The following is a 19,875-nucleotide window of genomic DNA, read 5'->3' as shown; positions in this document are numbered from 1 at the left end:
CTCATGTAACCTAACATGATAGACTACTGTGCATGTGCAAAGTAAGCGCATAGGCATATATGGTCAGCGCATCAGAAGTTAAGCTAGCCTAGCTGCCTAAAAATGAGTGATTAAACAGTGTCAGGGGATAAAACAGACTCACAATCTACGACGTGAGATTTAATTGCAAGACATGAATCATCCTCACTCGAGTGGAGGTGATTTGGCTTTGAAAAGACTGATGTTGCTCAAAAGATGGCAATGTGCAAACTATGTCAGAAATCGGCTACCGTTAAAGACAGCTCAACAACTAAGTTGTACCACCATCTGCGATCTAACCACTGCACAGAATATGAGGAATACAAAAAGCTCCAGGTGTCAGCTGTCCACAATAGGTCTAAATCACCCATGGTAGAAGCACAAAAACACACTCCGCAAACTTTAGTGGAATAATTCTGCAAAAAAGTGCCATACAGCAAGAGAAGAAATGGATGGTGTGACATAACAAATAATGTCACCAATTATATTGCAAAAGATATGGTGCCATTTCAAGCAGTTGAGAGGGATGGTTTAAAACAACTTTTAAATACTTTAGACCCAATATACACACTGTCTGGCCGAAAAATAATTCAGTCAGTCAGCTCTGCCTAAATTGTGTGATTCATATTGCCAAACTCTGATGCATAAACTGCCGAAGTTTTCACATTTTGAATCAACAGCGGATTTATGTTCAAGCTGAACATCTAAGCTATACCTCTGCTTGACCAATAAGACTTTTACAAACATGTTTTTAAAGGATGCAAAATATCGTCTAATTATAGTAATCATCGAAGTCCATGAAAATAACAAGGTATAATTTTTGCCAATATTGCACTCCCCTACTCCTGTTTGGTCTGGATACTCAGTAATCTTAACATAAATAATTGTTGATGGTTTGAACGCAGTACATGGTGATTTTGCATTTGCCTCTGGTTTAATTTAGGATGGTTGTGTAGCAGCAGTAGCCAAGTATATAATTTTAGTTGACGATTCTGTGAAAGGTGGATCACGTTTGATGATTTATGATCTACAGTATAAGCTGGGCCATTTCTTTCTGAAAATACTTTTCTTTTGACAATTTCTGCTTGAAAATGTGTGAACTGAACATTCATACAAGTAAAAGAGGAATGTCTATGCAACCCACAGCACCCTGCTTCGTGTACCTCTGGTGACATTTCTATTCATCTTTCAAACTACAGTATATTTTTGCATTCTCATTTATGAAGTGGAGCAAAGACAGGCAGTTAGTCTTTATTCAGATTTTTTGAAGGGGAAGTACCATGCAAACACATAAAGGAAACACTCTTTTTTTTCTGCCAGAAAAATTTCAGGCCTTACAACCTGTCGCTGACTCTTCGTATTCTCTATGCCAGCTCCCCACGATTCCTTCCTCTGTTTGTGCTGGCGCTCCTCTGGTTTTGGGCTGACATGCAACTTATTGTTTATTAAGACGTAGTCTTTATCACTGCAACAAGTACTCAGGAATAAAGTGATGGCAGACCAAAATGCTTCTTTCTTTATCCATACAGAAGCATTTAAACAGCTTTTATAATCAGTAATCATGTTGGGAGAATTCTGATTGTGAAAAACGTGAGACATACTATTGTAAAAACATTAGGTAGAATTTGAGAGTAACTGCAACTGATGTAGATTGTCTTGGATTATTTATTGAGTAGTTCTACATATACAAAGTAGGATTAATTAGCATTGTTTTTAAAAAGGCATTATTTGTACACAGTTCATAATGTAAGCCTTTTACAAGAGAGGACAGCACCAGACAGACACAAGACAAGAGCCAGTCCTGTGCAGTATGCCATTCTGATTAATCTAAAAATTGTCAATTGCTGCTGGGATAGGCTCTGACTTCTTGGAGCCATGGATTAAGAAAGTACAGGAAATGGATTAATGGATCAGTGGATGGAATTAAGATAATACCAGTAGTTTTTTATAAAGCACAAATTCTGTAGGGTTATATACTTTAACAAGACTTTTCATTTTTGTGAAAAAAACTATTTTATTGTTTTCAGATATTCGATCTTTGGGCTTGAAAAAGGGTATGTTTTTTAATCCTGATCCCTATCTAAAGATGTCCATCCAGCCAGGAAAGAAAAACACCTTTCCAACATTTGCTCATCATGGCCAAGAAAGAAGGACGACAATCATCACCAACACCACTAATCCTGTCTGGCATGGAGAGGTACCCACACTTGACTATTGAAATACCTGTTACACCTACCTCTCTGACTTATTTTGTAAATAATATGCGCTTATTTGTAACAAATTAAAATGTATACATTATAGTATTCTTAATTATAGTGCGTCAATTAATAAGAGCAAGGATGTGGTAGAAAGTCTGCTATCACTCATTAAAACGATGTGATAAATGTCCCAATGAAAACACCCTAAAACACCCAGTGCAGTGTGTTTCAGTGTTATTTGTTCACTATTGTTTAGTATTGTAGGGGTCCTTTTGTCTTTAGAGAGTGAATAGCTTTGAATGGAAATCATTTCTCACTGAGACCCTATCATAAGAGTCATTTGGAACAAATGACCAGGGGATCATTTCTGTACTGAAATTGCAATAGATCTGTGTAAAGACTTAGATTTTTGTTCCAATATTGTATGGAATGAAATGTATTTCTTTGTTTTCTGCCTCCAGAAGTATTCATTTGTGGCCTTACTCACAGATGTGCTAGAGATTGAAGTAAAAGATAAATTTGCCAAGAGTCGGCCAATTATCAAGCGCTTCCTGGGAAAGCTGGTCATTCCTGTGCAGAGACTTTTGGAGAGGCATTCAGTTGGGTAATTATAGTTGCCTAATTCATTAGCACATGCCCATAATAAATATAATTATTTCACACAGACTCACCGCTGCATGCCTAACTTTATGCTGGACATAAATGGAGATTATATCTACTAATGCTGTTCTCGTTAATAATAAATGATTGTGTTCTGTTGCTAACCACCTTATTGCTGTCCCTTTTTTCCCTAAAATCCACAAATTCTACAATCCTGGATACCTTTTTGTTGCTGCATAAAACATGTTAACTACTCCCAGAAGTTGTTACAGTACACCTTGGTCTTCGTATCAGATATACATTTAATGAACTTGAATATCCTTCCATGCTCACACTGATCAACCTTTGACTGATCAGCTGATCTTTTGCCCTCTGCATTTTACCAACATAAATCTGACAGTTGATATTCTTAAAAAAATGTTTTAATGTAAACCTTCTGATTCACATAGTATCCTCTCTACAGTTATTGCCATTCCAATCCTGCTCTTTCACTGTTTCAGAATTTGTCAGTCTGTTTCTTCTTTAGTAATGAAGTTAACTTCCTCTGTGAAACACTAAGGATTTCCACTTTTAATAGAGCGGAAAATTAAAACAATCAGATTTCACAAAATGCGTCCTATGCGCAATTCTGCCGTATAACACTTACACTTTGTCTCTTCCCCAGGCAGTTAAAATATTTTTGGGATTTACAGAGTGACTTTTCAGTAGGAGCCTTTTCTATACCAACCCATAATCTTGTGCTTCACGTCCTAACCTATCCATATTTGTTGTCTACAACTTTTGTCACAATTAAGAGATGCTTTCCACCATGAACACTTACTTTTGCAACTCCTCAAGTTTCTCCAACAACATGACCATATATGATGCCTCTGAATGTCTTAACAGCACAACTGTTCCTGTCCAGAATCTCACTTATTATGCTTCTTGTTGGAATTGCTATGTAGTTTATGTAGCTGAAACATGCCATTAGCATTACAGATCATTTCAGTAAAAAAGTTTAAAATGTTGGGATCTGAGTTTTTTCAAAACCTGGTACAGAACATTTCTCTTCTAGTGCCTTTGCCCACATTGATTAATTTGTTTGTTTTATTCTGCAGTTATTGAAGGACACCTTACAAATGAAATAAGAGAATAAACAATACTAACTCTTAAATTTGGTTTATACATTCCTCCAGTACCAAAACACCAAGTAACCTTTACATTTCACCCTTAGCCTCTTCTACCTACACTGTCCTTCTTCAGTTTTAGTTTCTTCTGGCTTTGTCCTACCTCTACCCAATTCCTGCTTATGTTACTCACATAAGTCTGATAAACACTCAGCAGGTCAAACACATAATTTCTACCCTATAAAAACATTCACCCATGTTTTCAAACTGTCACTTCTTATCTTCTTTTTAATTTATCAGCATAAATTAACCTTCAACTATATTTCTCAATAACCAGTGAAGGATGATGTACTAAGAGAACAAGAAAGTTAATTACCAGCCTCTCTTACACTACTGGCCCTACAGAGTATCATAGTTGGTTTTGTTTGTTCTTCTGCCAAATATTTTAATCAAAAAGGAGACTCCAGATAAATGCCTAATTAGATGGCACCTGTAGTATCAGCCATAGACTGTCTAAAACTTACTTTGTTTTTAGATAATTTCATAAAGATGTGCATATGGACAGAAGGACAGATTAGGTTTCATGATCTTGAGCATGATTTTAAGTCAATCCCCTTTGTGTGGCTGTATGTACATGAGCCACCAACAATAAATTGGCAGCACAACTAGGATTTATCTTGTTATTTGCACCCAGTACTTCATATTGTCACTTGGTACTGTTGGTGCAACTCAGGGCTGCGAGATTGGAGAAAGGTTGAGAAGAGATTGTGAGAGGAAACAACAGCGTTGTGAAAACGAGACGGACTGTGAACGGAGAGAAGCAGAAATGCTCCTACACCACCACATAATTACTATTCGGACAGTGATTCCGAGTAGGCCGTTCCTATCGAATCAATGTCCAAGGGTTTTGTTTTGTAATTTTGTTTCCCTTATAAAAAATCATAATGCTGTGCGACGAAGGGCCCAGTTCACGACTGGCAGCCGCGTTTAAACAGGGAGCCCTTCACAGACAACTTTAACACGCGCAACGTAGTTGGGCACACATGGCTAGTTATTGAATAAATGGTACAAAACACAGAATATATTATGTCAAGCTGATAATGACCATTTTATCTGCATTTGTAACCTCTGATTCTGTATGGCCTTCACGGCATCATTAATTGAAGGAAATTAAATTACTTTTATGTACTTTCTAAATTTACATCTTGGAGAGTGATTTTTGTTAGTAAAATATTTTATTTCAGGATTTAGTTTACTGCTTATGGACATCCCTTTAACTGCATTATCTAAACTAGGCAAAACAAATTCTTTTATACCTGAAGTCAATTGAATTGGTTTGGGGCACTTTCTTATGAAACATATTAAATAAGCATTAGAATTTAGTATTATATACACAGGTTCTCTCTTTCTGTTCAATCTTTAAACATAATAGGAGGGTGAAACACTTTATGCTGCTGTTTGGTAATTTAATATAAGAAACACAGGCTTTATGACTGAAATAAAAGTAGCCTCGTGCTGACAGTTTTATTGTCATATTGGCAGCAGATGATGCCTTAAAAAGCTCAAATCCGAAAGGTTTAAAGTGAAAATGTGGAAATCCGATGCTACAGAACAATACAAGTGAATATGTTACAAACTGCTTCATTTTATCAATACAATCTGTTAAAGAAATCCATAACCCTCATGCTGTAATACCACTTTGGTTAAATTCTGAACATGTAATGAATAGATGACTGAACAGAAGTTTACTCCACATACTGGAAGAAATTAAGTACTGCAGATTTTGAGGTAACTCCACTAAATCTTCTATAATTCCAGGTACCTCTTCTAAATTAAAGACATGTGTTGTTTCTTGGTGCTTGCAACATTTCTGGTGTCCACTCCTCCCTCTTATATTGAGTAAGAGTAGGTGTCATGAACTGAAATCAGAAGCAAAACGAGAAATGGATGTGAGGCGTCCAAAAGACTTCATTGGCTGGGCCTGGGTTCTTTTGCCTGTCTGGAAAAGGCTTCACCCCAAAGGGCTTAATACTAGCTCCGCTTGCCTGTCTTAAGCCTTGCAACCCCAAAAAGGATTAGAGCCTTAAAAATAACTGAAATGTCTCCAGATATCAAAAGTGCCTCGTAAAGAAAGGAACCATAAAAACCTTGGTTGAAGAGACCAACTAAGCAAGAAGTCTTTATAACACAAACAAAGTATTTCTTGAAAAAGCAAAAAATGCCACAGAGACTCACAAAGAAGCTACAGGAGTTGTCAATATGTGATCCAGATATAATAAACCAAAGACAAAACAGAAAAATATAAAAAAAAGCCTGTAAGTCCAGAAACAATGAGCAATACTCACAATTCCATTAGAGTTAAGTGTGCCATGTCTGAGCTGTCCTTTGGCTTTGACCTAAATAACCAGAGAGAGGGCTCAGACATGGTGATGTCAAGATGGCCTTGCCCCTTTGGGCTCCACCACCAAAACCATGAGAACATTTAAAGAAACAGAACATATTTATAACATCACATGTAAGCATATCAGCAGCTCCGTGTATGACTGTATATGTATGTGTACTTTTTCTACTTTTATTTTTCTATTTTTATTTATTGATCACTCCTATTACTTTATTTTATGTGGATTCGTTCCCTGGACACACTTAATTTTACAACGTGGGCATGGATTTTTACACGTCGAGACTCGCCTATTCAAGTACTCAACTTCGAGCGCTGAGAACAAATGCCAGTGCCGGTGTGGTTCCATATTTACCTGACGAGGTAAGAAGGCTAAGCTAAAAATGAAGCGGCTTGCGAGAAAGTGGTGTTTCAAGCCTTCGGTGCCTTCTGTGATTCTGGGGAATGTAAACTCAATCTCAAATAAGATCGACGAACTGGCTGCGCTGGTGAAAAATGTCAGGACCTACAGAGAATGCAGTTTGTTGTGTTTTTGCGAAACCTGGCTAAATAACACCATCCCAGATGCCAATGTGGAGCTACCCGGGTTTAGCACAGTTAGAGCGGACAGAGATGCAAGTGCCTGTGGGAAGCACAAAGGAGGAGGACTCGCTCTCTATGTTAATACACGTTGGTGTAACTCTGGACATGTTAACGTCAAAATCTTCACTTGCTGCAGTTTACGTCCCTACTACTTGCCCAGAGAGTTTGGACACGTCATTGTTGTCATCGTGTACATACCTCCTCGGGCGGACGAGGAGTCAGAGAGTGACATCATCCATTCTGCTGTTGCTAAGTTACAAACGCAGCACCCTGAGGCGCTTGTGCTAATCGCTGGAGACTTTAACCATGTGACGCTGGACAAAACATTACCTGCATTCTCCCAGTATGTGGACTGTAACACCCGGGGAAATAAGACTATTGATTTACTGTATGCAAACGTTAAAGACGCATACAGTGCCACCCCGCTGCCTGCGCTTGGGAAAGCAGATCATAACCTGGTTCTGCTTCAGCCTCACTATAAACCAAAAGTGAGAGTCCTACCTGTAACCACACGATCATTCAGGAAGTGGACCCTGGAGGCTGAGAATACTCTGAGAGAATGTTTTGGAACTACAGACTGGGATATCCTGCAGGGATCTCATAGTGAGAACATTGAGGAAGTTGTTGACTGCACTACTGACTACATCAACTTCTGTATGGACATTGTAGTTCCAGTAAGAACAGTACGCTGCTATGCTAACAACAAGCCATGGATTACAAGTGACATCAAGGGCCTTTTGAACCAGAAGAAAAGGGCTTTTAAAGACGGTGATCAGCATGAACTCAAGCGCGTGCAGAAGGAACTCCGAGTCCAGCTCAGGGCGGCGAAGGAGCAGTACAGGAGAAAGCTGGAGCAGAAGTTGCAGAATAACAGCATGAAGGAAGTGTGGGATGGGATGAAGATCATCACTGGCTGCAGCTCGAAGCGGGGTACCACCATCGAGAGAGACGTGAAGAGAGCAAACCAAATGAACAACTTCTTTAACAGGTTTGACCACCCTAACCCACTCTCACACTCACCTCAGAGTATTGCACCCTCCACACATCCTTCTGCTGATACCAGCATAGGAAAGACATCCCCACCCATAATTACAACAGCACAAGTGAGCAGAGAGCTGAGGAGACTTCGTGCCAGCAAAGCAGCGGGTCCAGATGGAGTATCGCCACGACTGCTGAAGGTCTGTGCATCAGAGCTGGGGGGTCCTCTACAGCGCATCTTCAACCTGAGCCTGGAACAGGGGAGAGTCCCGAGGCTTTGGAAAACATCTTGTATCACCCCAGTCCCAAAGGTATCACGTCCTAGTGAGCTGAATGACTTTCGGCCTGTTGCTCTGACATCACATGTGATGAAGACCATGGAGAGGCTGCTGCTTCACCACCTTAGGCCACAGGTTCAACACGCCCTTGACCCTCTGCAGTTTGCATATCAGGAGAAGGTGGGAGCAGAGGATGCCATCATCTATATGCTACACCGATCCCTCTCTCACTTGGACAGAGGCAGTGGTGCTGTAAGAATTATGTTTCTAGACTTCTCTAGCGCCTTCAACACAATCCAACCTCTGCTCCTTAGGGACAAGCTGACAGAGATGGGATTAGATTCATACCTAGTGACATGGATCGTGGACTATCTGAAAGACAGACCTCAGTATGTGCGTCTTGGGAACTGCACGTCTGACATTGTGGTCAGCAACACTGGAGCGCCACAGGGGACTGTACTTTCTCCGGTCCTGTTCAGCCTATATACATCGGACTTCCAATACAACTCGGAGTCCTGCCATGTGCAAAAGTTCGCTGATGACACTGCTATCGTGGGCTGCATCAGAAATGGGCTGGAGGAGGAGTATAGGGACCTAATCAATGACTTTGTTAAATGGTGCGACTCAAACCACCTACACCTGAACACCAGCAAAAGCAAAGAGCTGGTGGTGGATTTTAGGAGGCCCAGACCCCTCATAGACCCAGTGATCATCAAAGGTGACTGTGTACAGATGGTGCAGACCTATAAATATCTGGGAGTGCAGCTGGATGATAAATTAGACTGGACTGCCAATACTGATGCGCTGTGCAAGAAAGGACAGAGCCGGTTATACTACCTTAGAAGGCTGGCATCCTTCAACATCTGCAATAAGATGCTGCAGATGTTCTATCAAACAGTTGTGGCGAGCGCCCTCTTCTATGCAGTGGTGTGCTGGGGAGGCAGCATTAAGAGGAAAGACGCCTCACGTCTGGACAAACTGGTGAGGAAGGCAAGCTCTATTGTTGGCATGGAGCTGGACAGTTTAACATCTGTGGCAGAGCGAAGGGCGCTCAGCAGGCTCCTATCAATTATGGAGAATCCACTGCATCCACTAAATAGTATCATCTCCAGACAGAAGAGCAGCTTCAGCGACAGACTGCTGTCACTGTCCTGCTCCACTGACAGACTGAGGAGATTGTTCCTCCCCCAAACTATGCGACTCTTTAATTCCATCCGGGGGGGGGGGGTAAACGTTAACATTATACATACTTATTGTCTGTTTTTCATCTGCATTATTATCATTCTTTAATTTAATATTATTTATTGTATCAGTGTGCTGCTGCTGAAGAATGTGAATTTCCCATTGGGATTAATAAAGTATCTATCTATCTATCTATCTATCTATCTATCTATCTATCTATCTATCTATCTATCTATCTATCTATCTATCTATCTATCTATTGTGGCACGCGGCTGGGGGTGGTGCCCAGCCGGGACGCCCAGGAGGACAGGAGGAGGGCTCATTCCTCCTCTGGACCACGAGGGGGCGGCCGCCCTGGTTCCTTTGAGGGCCACGGGTGCAGGGCTTGGAAGCCCAACCCTGCAGGGGCCCGTAGTCTCCGCCAGGGGGCGCCCCCATACCTGAAGGACCCGGAACCCCAACACTTCCGCCACACCAGGAAGTACTGGGGGGAAGAAGTTTGGGAACACCCGGAGGGCTTCCGGGAACACAGCCGGCACTTCCGCCACACAAGGGAGTGTCTAGGGAGTGTCGGGGATCACCTGGAGCCCATCCGGGCACTTATAAAAGGGGCCGCCTCCCTGCAGAGAAGGACTGGAGTCGGATGAGGAGTGGACAAGGTTGCGAGGCAGGAGAGAGGAGTCGGCCTGACGAGCAGGCAGAGACTGAGTGAGAGCCTGGATTTTGGGGAGATTGGTGCTTTGGCACTGGGTTTGTGCACTTATTGAACTGTATTTATAATGTACAATAAACGTGTGGTGGACTTGAATATGGTGTCCGTCTGTCTGTGTCCGGGCAGCTTATCACACTATCTAAAACCAATAGAAATAACATAAAACACATAATTTAACCTGACAATACAACAGTGAAACATGCAACACACATAGTTTCAGTCCATTACATAACAGTAGCATATAAACTTTATAGTGTTATTCATGACACAAGAAAGCATTGTTTTAGAAGAACTAGTGTTTTACACACCTCTTTGACTTTAATAGTAAAGGACCAAGATTTCAAGTAGAATGTCTGCCTACTTCAAATTTACTATGATCTGTCATAATTTAATGTGAAAACCTAACTCAGAATGGTAGTGAAGATTTCAACCATGTTAATTTTTGTTTAAAAGCAAAAAAAAAAGCTTGCTTCCTAGAGTAAGAACACCTGATCAAATACAGTGAGAGTCACTCGAAAGAGGCCCCGAATATTCTATTGTAACTCCCATGAAGATGAAACAATCTGAACCAAAAAAATACGCTATATACCTTGACATATGTGTAATCGATTGCATTACATGCAATGCTGGAAGTGGTTTCTGTTTTCTGCCAGACACATTTCGATGCAGCACCCCATGTTCCTGAAGGTATTGGCAAGCGTCTCGGGTTGGGGGGAATAGCAGCAATTTCTCGTTTTCCTTCAAATCTTCCACAGTGCGAGGCTTGTTCTCATAGACTTTTCCTTTGAGCATAATCCAAAGGAAGAAGTCTGGTGGTGTTCAAAGCCCCTTTGAAATTACCCTGTTGCCAAAGAAGGTTTCTGCCATACTCCTTGCCGATGTGTGACACGTTGCTCCATCTTGCTAGAAATAACCTTCCATTAACTCATGACCATCCAGTTGATTCTGACATCGCTTAAACGAATTGGTGACCCAATAGCTTTGCACCATGAAGATGCGCTGCTCAATACTGTACACCACCATCCATGATGAGAAGTCAAGTGACTGAGTGAAGGGGTACAGGTGGTATGCATCCAGAAGTTGCAAACAGAGGTTAAACGTCATGGCGGCTGTCTGGCGCCTACCTCATCGCTTCAACACAGGGCATTCCAGCTTGTTCAAAGCTCCATATACTGTTAAGCACATTGCACATTGTTTCGTTCAGACTGCTTCATCCTGGCAAGAGTTATTACAGAATATTCTGGGACTCTTTCGAGTGAATCTCACTGTAGAATGGTTGCAGTCACTGATCAACAAAAATGTGAATTGCTAATCTGTTTGGTTATTCAGGACTGCTTTTATTAAGTGTTGAATAAAACATTTGGCAGTTGATGCTCTAACTTTTCTCTCGGGCATGATGTTGGAAGCCAGGGCCATTCTTCTATTTTTAAACTGCATATTCCAAGGTTGCGATAGCTGGAATCTGTTCCAATAGCATCTGGCACAAGGTGAAGGATACTGCAATATTTTAATCACATGAACCTATTAAAAGTAAACAATGCTCCAGATACTTTATTTTCTTCTATTTTGGAACTTTCTCTGATTTGTTTCTGAGGGACAGTAAGAACAGACAAATGGAAGAGATTATGTGTTGTGAATCAGCAACATAAGATGGCAAAAGGGTGTTAAGGCTTCATAAACAAACAAGCCATTCCACAACCTCACTGAATATGTCTCCAAATACATGCCTTATCCCAGGCAGCCAAACTTCAAACTTACACAAGCAGGTTTTGGCCTGCACATGCCCAACATGGAGCACTGGTTTTCAAATTTCAAAAATGCTTTAAATATTCAATAATACTAAAAAAAACCCTGCATGGGAGGGGATTAACAGTAAAACATCTTGCTTGAATGATAATGCCAATAAAGAATCTTTATAAATGACAGATTTATTTGTATAAGTAAAAGCAGCACAAATAAATGGCAAAAACAGGACAATAATATAAAGTAATACATACACAGGATGCCTAAAAAGACAATCAATGTAAACAAGACCAATCTGGAAACCAAAGATTTAGAGAACAAAACAATGCAAAAGAATCCACAAAGCAGTAAATGAGAACATTACTCACTTGTTTCTTTACCACCAGAATATTAAGTCAGAATGTGGTCCAAGCAGCAGTTACATCACGGTGGCCCTGCCTCTTAGGGTTCCACCCACAAAACACATGAAATACATTTAAAAATCTTAAATACACCATATATATTATCAATAATAACCAGTGATATTTCATTTCTGATATTAATTGTAATTGTAGTTTTAGTTTTTATCTGATTTTATAAAATTAATTTTTATTTTTATTTTGTTCTAGTTTTCAATGGAGTCAACAATTTTTATTTTTATTTAGTTCTGTGTTTAAAATTTTTGTTTTTATTTTATTTAGTTCTGGCCTTTTTGCATAATATTAGTACAATTTTAGTTGTTTATTTTTCTGTTGCAAGACCACAAATGCTGGCCTACACATATTTCAATGCAAATTATGTTTCAGTCAACAAAATACACTCACAGTTCATAAGGTTGTTAAGCACAGCTTGACTATCAATGATCAAACAGATTAAGTGGCCTAATGAGTATAGTCAGCAAGATCAAATGTTTTAACCCAAGAAACCAGTCTGTGCAAACACGTTGCTGTTAAGCTTTAAACAAGCACGCATTTCGAGAGATTTGTTCATGTTGCAATGACTTCCGTCACACAGATAGTCACACAGTGAAAATATTGGCTCAATGAATGCCTGTGATGCAGGTGCACAGATTAGGTCCTCGGCCAGACTTTATATTGATGATTTCTGCTGCCAGTAGTGAAGCAGTGATGTGTGGTGAAGTTCATGGCTGGTAAGGCACTGACTCCTTCAGAGTCAGGTTTACAAATATATGAACCCAAAAGAGTAGCTTATTCACTATTCATTTGGCAGCATGCACATTGACTACTGGTTATGTTTCATATCTCATCAGCGTTCTTTACACATACATAGGTAAGGTACATATTTGGCTAAGAAAGAACGTTACATGTATAGCGGCGAGACAGAGAGGAGAGAGCGCATTTGCTCTGCACCCTCCATGTGTTCTAAATTTGCCTTTGCAATTCCAAAATTCATACTCATTCAGTACAAATGAAAGTATAGAGTGGTGTACAAAAAAAATGGATTTCAGTTTTGACCTTAATTGAAATATTTAGTTGTTTTTAAAAGCTTTTAATTCTGATGCTTTAATCAATTTTAATACAGACTGTTCAACAAAAGGATAACAAGAAAAACAAAAGAATATTTTATTTAAAGTCAAAATTTAGTTTTTAAATATTGGATTATTTTTTCTTAGTCTGATCCCATTTTTTATGAAAACCATCTATGGTCATTTATAAGTAAAGTCCATGCGCCTATCCTTCTCCACGAAAATCCCTGTCACTTTCTTGTAAAAGTCCTCCTTATTTTCCTTTAGTTTTAAAAGTTTCAATCTTCCATTTTGGCAGTCAGTCGTAACAAAAAATAAAAATAAATGGACCGCTGCAGTGCACTTGACTTTCTGATATCGCTAACTTATTTGCGCCTAGAGCATCTGCGTAGAAGAAGAGCAGCAACAAGCACCTGTTGGGCTCACATCTGTTCCCTTCAGGGCGGCACATAACTATCTGCCTCACTTTGTGCCTTTTCACTGCGGTTTTATGTCTAATCATCAAGACTAAATATGTCACACAAAATCATTAAAGTTATTAGCCAGACTCTGGAAAGTCAGTGTGTATAATAAACAAGTCCGCAAACATTATATTGGCGACATTCAGAGAGACAGCAACAGGCACGTGCCAGTCCATGCATCAACCAAGTGAGTGAGGGATAGCGCAGACCAAGGTGAGGCTTGGCTCATCGCTGCCGCACCTTGCGTTTCTCCCCTGCATTTGATCAGGAAATGCTCAAATTCAGCGATGCAAAATGATGCAAATTATCGGAATCATACAGAAAACAAATTTATAGCACAGACCAGTGGACACATTTATTTTATGTTATCATTATTAGTTTTTTTTTTTTTACTATTCATGATGACCCCTGACCCCATGTCCGTGAAGTGCAGTCATGGTGCCAGAGAAGTGCTAGACTTCCACTAAGTACTGATCTAGCTGGTCCTGCACTGAAACTCTGAGACTCTCTTCTTCTTCTTGTATGCTACATTTGCTTTTATTATCATCTGCGCTGTATTTCCACATGTTACTTTCTCGCTTTCTACCCGTAAACATCTGTACAAAACTCCCCATCGTCAACCACACTTGCTTACTGCTTCAACCCAACAAACCAAATGTGCTCAACAAACAAACAACGGTCTTTTATGGAAGTTGCGCCACGTGACTATTGTAGCCCAAATTACAAGATCACCGCATAGTGACCAGAACAATGTAACTAAACACTCGGGGTGACCTACAAACAACCCCTCTGCACGACTGAACCAGATTGAACAAAAATGTTATTGCTTTTTTTGTTTTTACTCAATTTTCGTTCTCGTTTTAGTTCTTTCACATATCACAAATTTTTATTTTTATTTAGTTTTAGCTTGTGTTTGCCTTAATTTCAGTTCTCGTTCTTGTAAAGCAAAAACAATATTTTTAGTTATAGTTCTAATTTTCGTTATGAAAATATCACTGTAATAAACATAACAATATTAACAAAATTATATAAAACAGTAAAACATATAAAATAATAGAAAAGAAAATAAACATAAGCCAGGTAACAAACCTTGCATGTAACATAATAGATGTAGGTAGATACAACTTAATGCTGTTAGGTGCTTCAAATTTTTGAACTTGAGAATTATAAAAGATACCACACTCGATGACATGTAACAAATACACAATTTTATTAATTGACTTCATCCAATCCTTATAGTCCTGATAATATATTTTGGTTCAGTACATTTTTTAAGATTTGATGTTTATTGAACTCAATTTTTAATATGCCCGTTCCCTCCCTTTTAGTTGAAAATATATGGTATTTTATGAATTTTCACATGAGGATCTTACTAAAAACTAAGTAATAAAATGCTATTTGTTTGTGAAATTCTTAAGGGTGACCTTTTTCTACTGCTGTATTTGGAAAATACAATACATCAATAGTTTGCTCAGCATTAGTAGCTATTCGAGATTTTAATTTAATCAGTGATTCATTTTTGAAATATTGACCGATTAACATAGTTTAAACGGATCAATCTTATTGAGTAAATGATCATGCAGATTTGCATTTGGGAAATTAAATTGCAGTTTTACACATAATACAGACCTATATTGAGACATGTTGCCCTTTACTGTAAGCAAATACAAGAGATCAGTATTTAAGGTATAAGACCATTTGGAAGCAGAATAGACTTGTTTAGTGAAAATTAGGCATGCTGAACATAGCTTCATTTGCAAGCATTTTAAAGTAAAGAGTGATACTGCAGACTAGTTTTGTTTTTAATGTTAAAGCAGAACATCTTCAATGCATTACCACATACAAAATAAGCAGAGAGTTTATAATGCAGCAAATTGCTATATCCCCAGCACTTGCAAGGAAAATGAAATCATGCTGAGGGTGCTTGTGCGATGATGCAACAATATAGGTTATTAATCAGTGTGGTTTATGGAAAATACTTTCAGCAGCAAATCACTTCTTTTGAGGCAAGTTACCTCATTCCATCTACATACATTATGGCCAGCAACATAGTAAAAACATTTTATTCAGAATATGCAAGAACTAAAAATCAGTAAACATTTACCAAGAAAAGGCATTAGTTTTAATTTATTGCTGCGTAAAGATATCCTGTAAGTTTTTGCTCAAATGCGCACATTGTTTTTTGTAAACCTGACTCCTTTGTTCTTTATTGTAGAGAACAGACCCTGAGTTTCACTCTGTGTCGACGGCTCCCAACAGATCATGTGAGTGGTCAGCTTCAGTTTAAGGTGGAAGTAACCTCTTCCTTGCATGAAGGTAAAATATTAAAAGTATTACATAAAGTGTCATAGAAATAATCACTACCAAATAAAAATAAATAACATTTTGGTAATGAGGTATAAAATGTAAAGTAGTTTTTTTTTTTTTTTTTGTTGTGTTACAGGTTTATCGTTTGACTTATCCTAAGTAGTACAGAGTTCAGAGTGTTCATGCAGCATTCTTTCTGTCTTTATGCCACTTAGTAGTAACTTCCCATATTTTTTCCACTAGATGTTTCCCCAGATGCAGTAGGGACACTCCTCGGTGCAACCACTATAAATGGAGACCCTGGGAGCCCATCTGATGATGAGGACCTACTTGGTGCTCCTAATTGTAGTGTTGGGGCAGCAAGGGGACTTTCCCCAGCTGGGTCTGAGGGTTCACTTCATGGGGACTCTTTAAGAGATGCAAGTTTTGCAGGTCATCAGCTGTCCTCAGTTGAAACTGCAACAATGGGAGGAATGGAAGAAGAAGTCCAACAAATCCAACATGGAAGTGACGGAGATTCTCCTTCTCGCTGTTCTCAAGCATTGCGTCAGGAATCCCTGAATGACTACCTAGATGCAATTGAAAGAGTTGGAACCAAATCAGGATCTGGCACCAGTGTGGATTTGATGAGTGAGCTGTCTATAGGTGGTGCTTCTCCAAAACTAAGGAGTAGCTTCCCAACAGATACAAGACTGAATGCAATGCTGCACATTGACTCTGATGAAGAAGAAGAGCCACATCAACTAGATGAAGGATCATCACATAGCAATACCTTAAGAGATTTAGACAGAGGACTTGTGATGCTACATGAAGGTGCACGATCAGTAAGTGGCAGTAGGGAACCAAAGGGAAATTGTGCATCTGAGGTAAATGAGGTGGAAGGTGCCTCATCACAACATGTGGAGCAGAGTGATTTAAAGGAGGAAAACAATGATCTCAGGGGTCTTCATCGACTTCTTCATAGCTTGCCATCCACCCACTTACTTGGGGATGAAGAAGAGGAAGAAAGTGGAAATGCAATGGCTGATTTTGAACAAAGCTCCAGTCAGGAACAGGAGAGTGAGACAACTGATGGAGCTCCGAGCTCAGGGAATGAGACCACAAGACAAACTTCCACAGGCTGCTCATCTTTTGAGAGTATGCGCTACCCAGCATCCTCTTCACAGGTCTGTGTATAAACAGTATATGTTGAATGCTTGTATTCTTTGTGAACCACTTGGCTACAAATTTTTAAGATCACAGTTTGTACTTCTGTTTAAGGCTTACAGATGCAGATCTCAGTTTAAATTATTTTGCTGCATTTCTCTATCAATCATCTGTGCATGTTCTCTACTCATTTTCTGAACTTCTTTACCATGGTAAGTGTTGTGGGGAGTTGAAGTCAATTTTGCCAACAGTAGCTGTATGGCAGGAGCTTGATTTAGGCTGTCATCAGTACTATTGTGATCTGTGTTTCTTTCCCCACTGAGAATCACATTTTTGTACTTGTTTTTTTCATTCACTTTGTTTTTATTATTATGATGGTGACATCATGCCATTATTTTCTTGCTTGTTTTTCATGTCTGCATCCATGTTGATTTTAAAAGTGACAACTGTTGCCAACCACAAGTTTAACAGCTCTGTATACATGACGTCATTATGTGGTCTCTTTATAAGATTGTGACTTGGTAATGAGGACACCTATGTACTGGATTCTCTTAAAAATTTTAGTTATTCTGGGAATTAGTCAGGGCTAACCAAACAGATTTATTGTTGGGATTTTTGCAACATTCTTTGTCTTTGATTCTGGTTTAGTGCCTTTGACTTAGTGAATTCTTTTTCGGCCTGTTCCTTTGGTTTTAGACTCCCACCAGTTCTTGTGACAGACTTTGGCTGCTCCCTTTTTGACTTTTATCTTCAATTGCTGTCTTTCTTATCTGCCTCTGTTTGATCACTTGAGATCATAACAAACACATCATAAGGGCTGCTTACTATGGTAACAACACTAGAATCCATGAAGCTTACAATTCTTTTTGTTGCCCCTGACCTCCTTAAATTTTTCCTGACATATGCCAATAAGCATGTAGCTCCTTACCACTGTGCTAATAGCCAGCTTTTGTTTTGCATATGTGTAGATTAGTAGAACGCAGCCTGCTACCCCCCCCCCCCCCCCCCCCCCCCCCCCCCCCCCCCAAATTAAGTCAGATGAAGGCATCACCCTGCTGCAATTCTGGTGATGCGTTTGTAAGGAATTATATAGGTAATGAAATACCGTGATTTGAAATACATACCTTTCATGTGTGCTCTGTGTCTACAATGATCTGTGTAAATACAGAATGACAGAGGAAATGTGAGGCAAGAAATGCTGAACACACAGCTAAAACAAAAAATGTTCTCATATGTTATAGTAATAACAACAGAAAATGTTTTAATATGCTATAGTAATAATGACATGATGTTGTCGTGAAATGTACGATGTGTGAAGACTGAAGCCCAAATATTCAATAAACACTTTCACAAAACGTGTAACAAAACAAGCATACATTTTTTCAAGAATAAAACTGAAGAAAAAGAAATTGCTCAATTGACATGTTGCTGAAGCCCAACTATCAGTCGGTACAAAGTAAAAGACATTCGCGTCCATGTGTGTTTGCACATTTCATTTTCAACCAGTTGTCACAGTGGTAATGCTGTTTTGTCTCAGATCTGTGCAGATGGCTCGGTGGAAAAGCTATCGTTTATCAACCTCGAGATAATAGGTTTGATAGGATTGCGGCAGGGTGATGCCTTCATCTGACTGAGTGTGGGGTGGGGGGTGTAGCAGACTGTGTTCTACTAATCCACACATTTACAAAACAAAAGTGGGCTATTGGCGCAGTGATAATGAGCTACGGGCTTCTTGGCTGTATGTCAAGGAATTTTAACACTAGAATCCCTGAAGCCTACGAAAAAAATCATAATCCCAGGCCACCTTAAATTCCTTCGCACCTCTCCATCAGCGTCTTTTGTTTTGCAAATGTTTCGATCAGTACAAGCAGCTACCTCAAGTGACAATTTATAATTGATAACTACAGACTATGTTGATTATTCTGATTATTTGCATACCATGCCTATGGTTGGATGGTACAATAATAATTACAGTTTGAAGTTGAATTGACAGTGTCAGAGCACTGTTTCAATTTGTAATTGTGTGTCATGACACTGTAACAAATAATTAAAAGTGACTTGGGGATGCGATTGGTGACTTTGATGACTCAGACTGCTTAAAGTTTAGTTTGATTCCTAGCTGGGAATCTTATTTTGAATTATGCATATTTTCTTTGTGTTTCTATGGATTTCTTTCTGCAGTTCAAAGACATGTTTTAAGGTAAATTGTCAAAACCAAATTGTGTGATGGTGGCATAGTGGCTCAGTGGTTAGTGTTGATGCTTTGTAAATTCATAGTTCTGAGTTTGAATCCTTTGGCTAGTTAGAGTCTTTGTGGAGTTTACACATTCTCACTGTGTCTGCACTCCCAAGACATTTGTGTGTTGGGTTAATCGTTGATTTTTTTGTTGCCTACGTGTGCTTTTAAGTATGAAGGTGTATATCCTACAATGGACTGATGCCCTGTCCAGGGCTATTTTCTGGTTTTTGCTTGATGCTGCCAAGATATGATATGCCCTGCTGCTACCCTGAACTCGAGAAGGTGGGTTTGAAAATGTGTTAAACTGTGACAGTCGCTGTGTGTGTGTGCATTTGAGTGTGAACACAGAGGAGTGGGTTTCTATCTAGGACTATTTTCTGTTTTGTTCCCATTGCTGATGTTACTGTGGCAGCCTCCACCAAAATTTTACTTTATACCTTATAAAGCAAGTGAAGAAAATGG

At 39.4% G+C, this 19,875-nt stretch overlaps 1 protein-coding gene across 3 annotated transcripts in view; it reads left to right on the top strand.

Annotated features, from left to right (window-relative positions):
• The window catches only part of LOC114656187 (E3 ubiquitin-protein ligase HECW2-like), a 358,966-nt gene that overhangs the window by 229,658 nt on the left and 109,433 nt on the right, over positions 1 to 19,875 (top strand). For all 3 annotated transcript variants that reach the window (XM_051931045.1, XM_051931046.1, XM_051931047.1), the window contains 4 exons: positions 2,046 to 2,215; positions 2,678 to 2,820; positions 15,937 to 16,037; positions 16,272 to 17,194. In XM_051931045.1, the coding sequence (XP_051787005.1) occupies positions 2,046 to 2,215; positions 2,678 to 2,820; positions 15,937 to 16,037; positions 16,272 to 17,194 (1,337 nt within the window). The remainder of the gene's footprint in view (positions 1 to 2,045; positions 2,216 to 2,677; positions 2,821 to 15,936; positions 16,038 to 16,271; positions 17,195 to 19,875) is intronic.

The sequence above is a fragment of the Erpetoichthys calabaricus genome, chromosome 8, assembly GCF_900747795.2.
Source record: "Erpetoichthys calabaricus chromosome 8, fErpCal1.3, whole genome shotgun sequence".
Lineage (NCBI taxonomy): Eukaryota > Metazoa > Chordata > Cladistia > Polypteriformes > Polypteridae > Erpetoichthys > Erpetoichthys calabaricus.
This window is presented reverse-complemented; position numbering and strand designations above follow the sequence as displayed.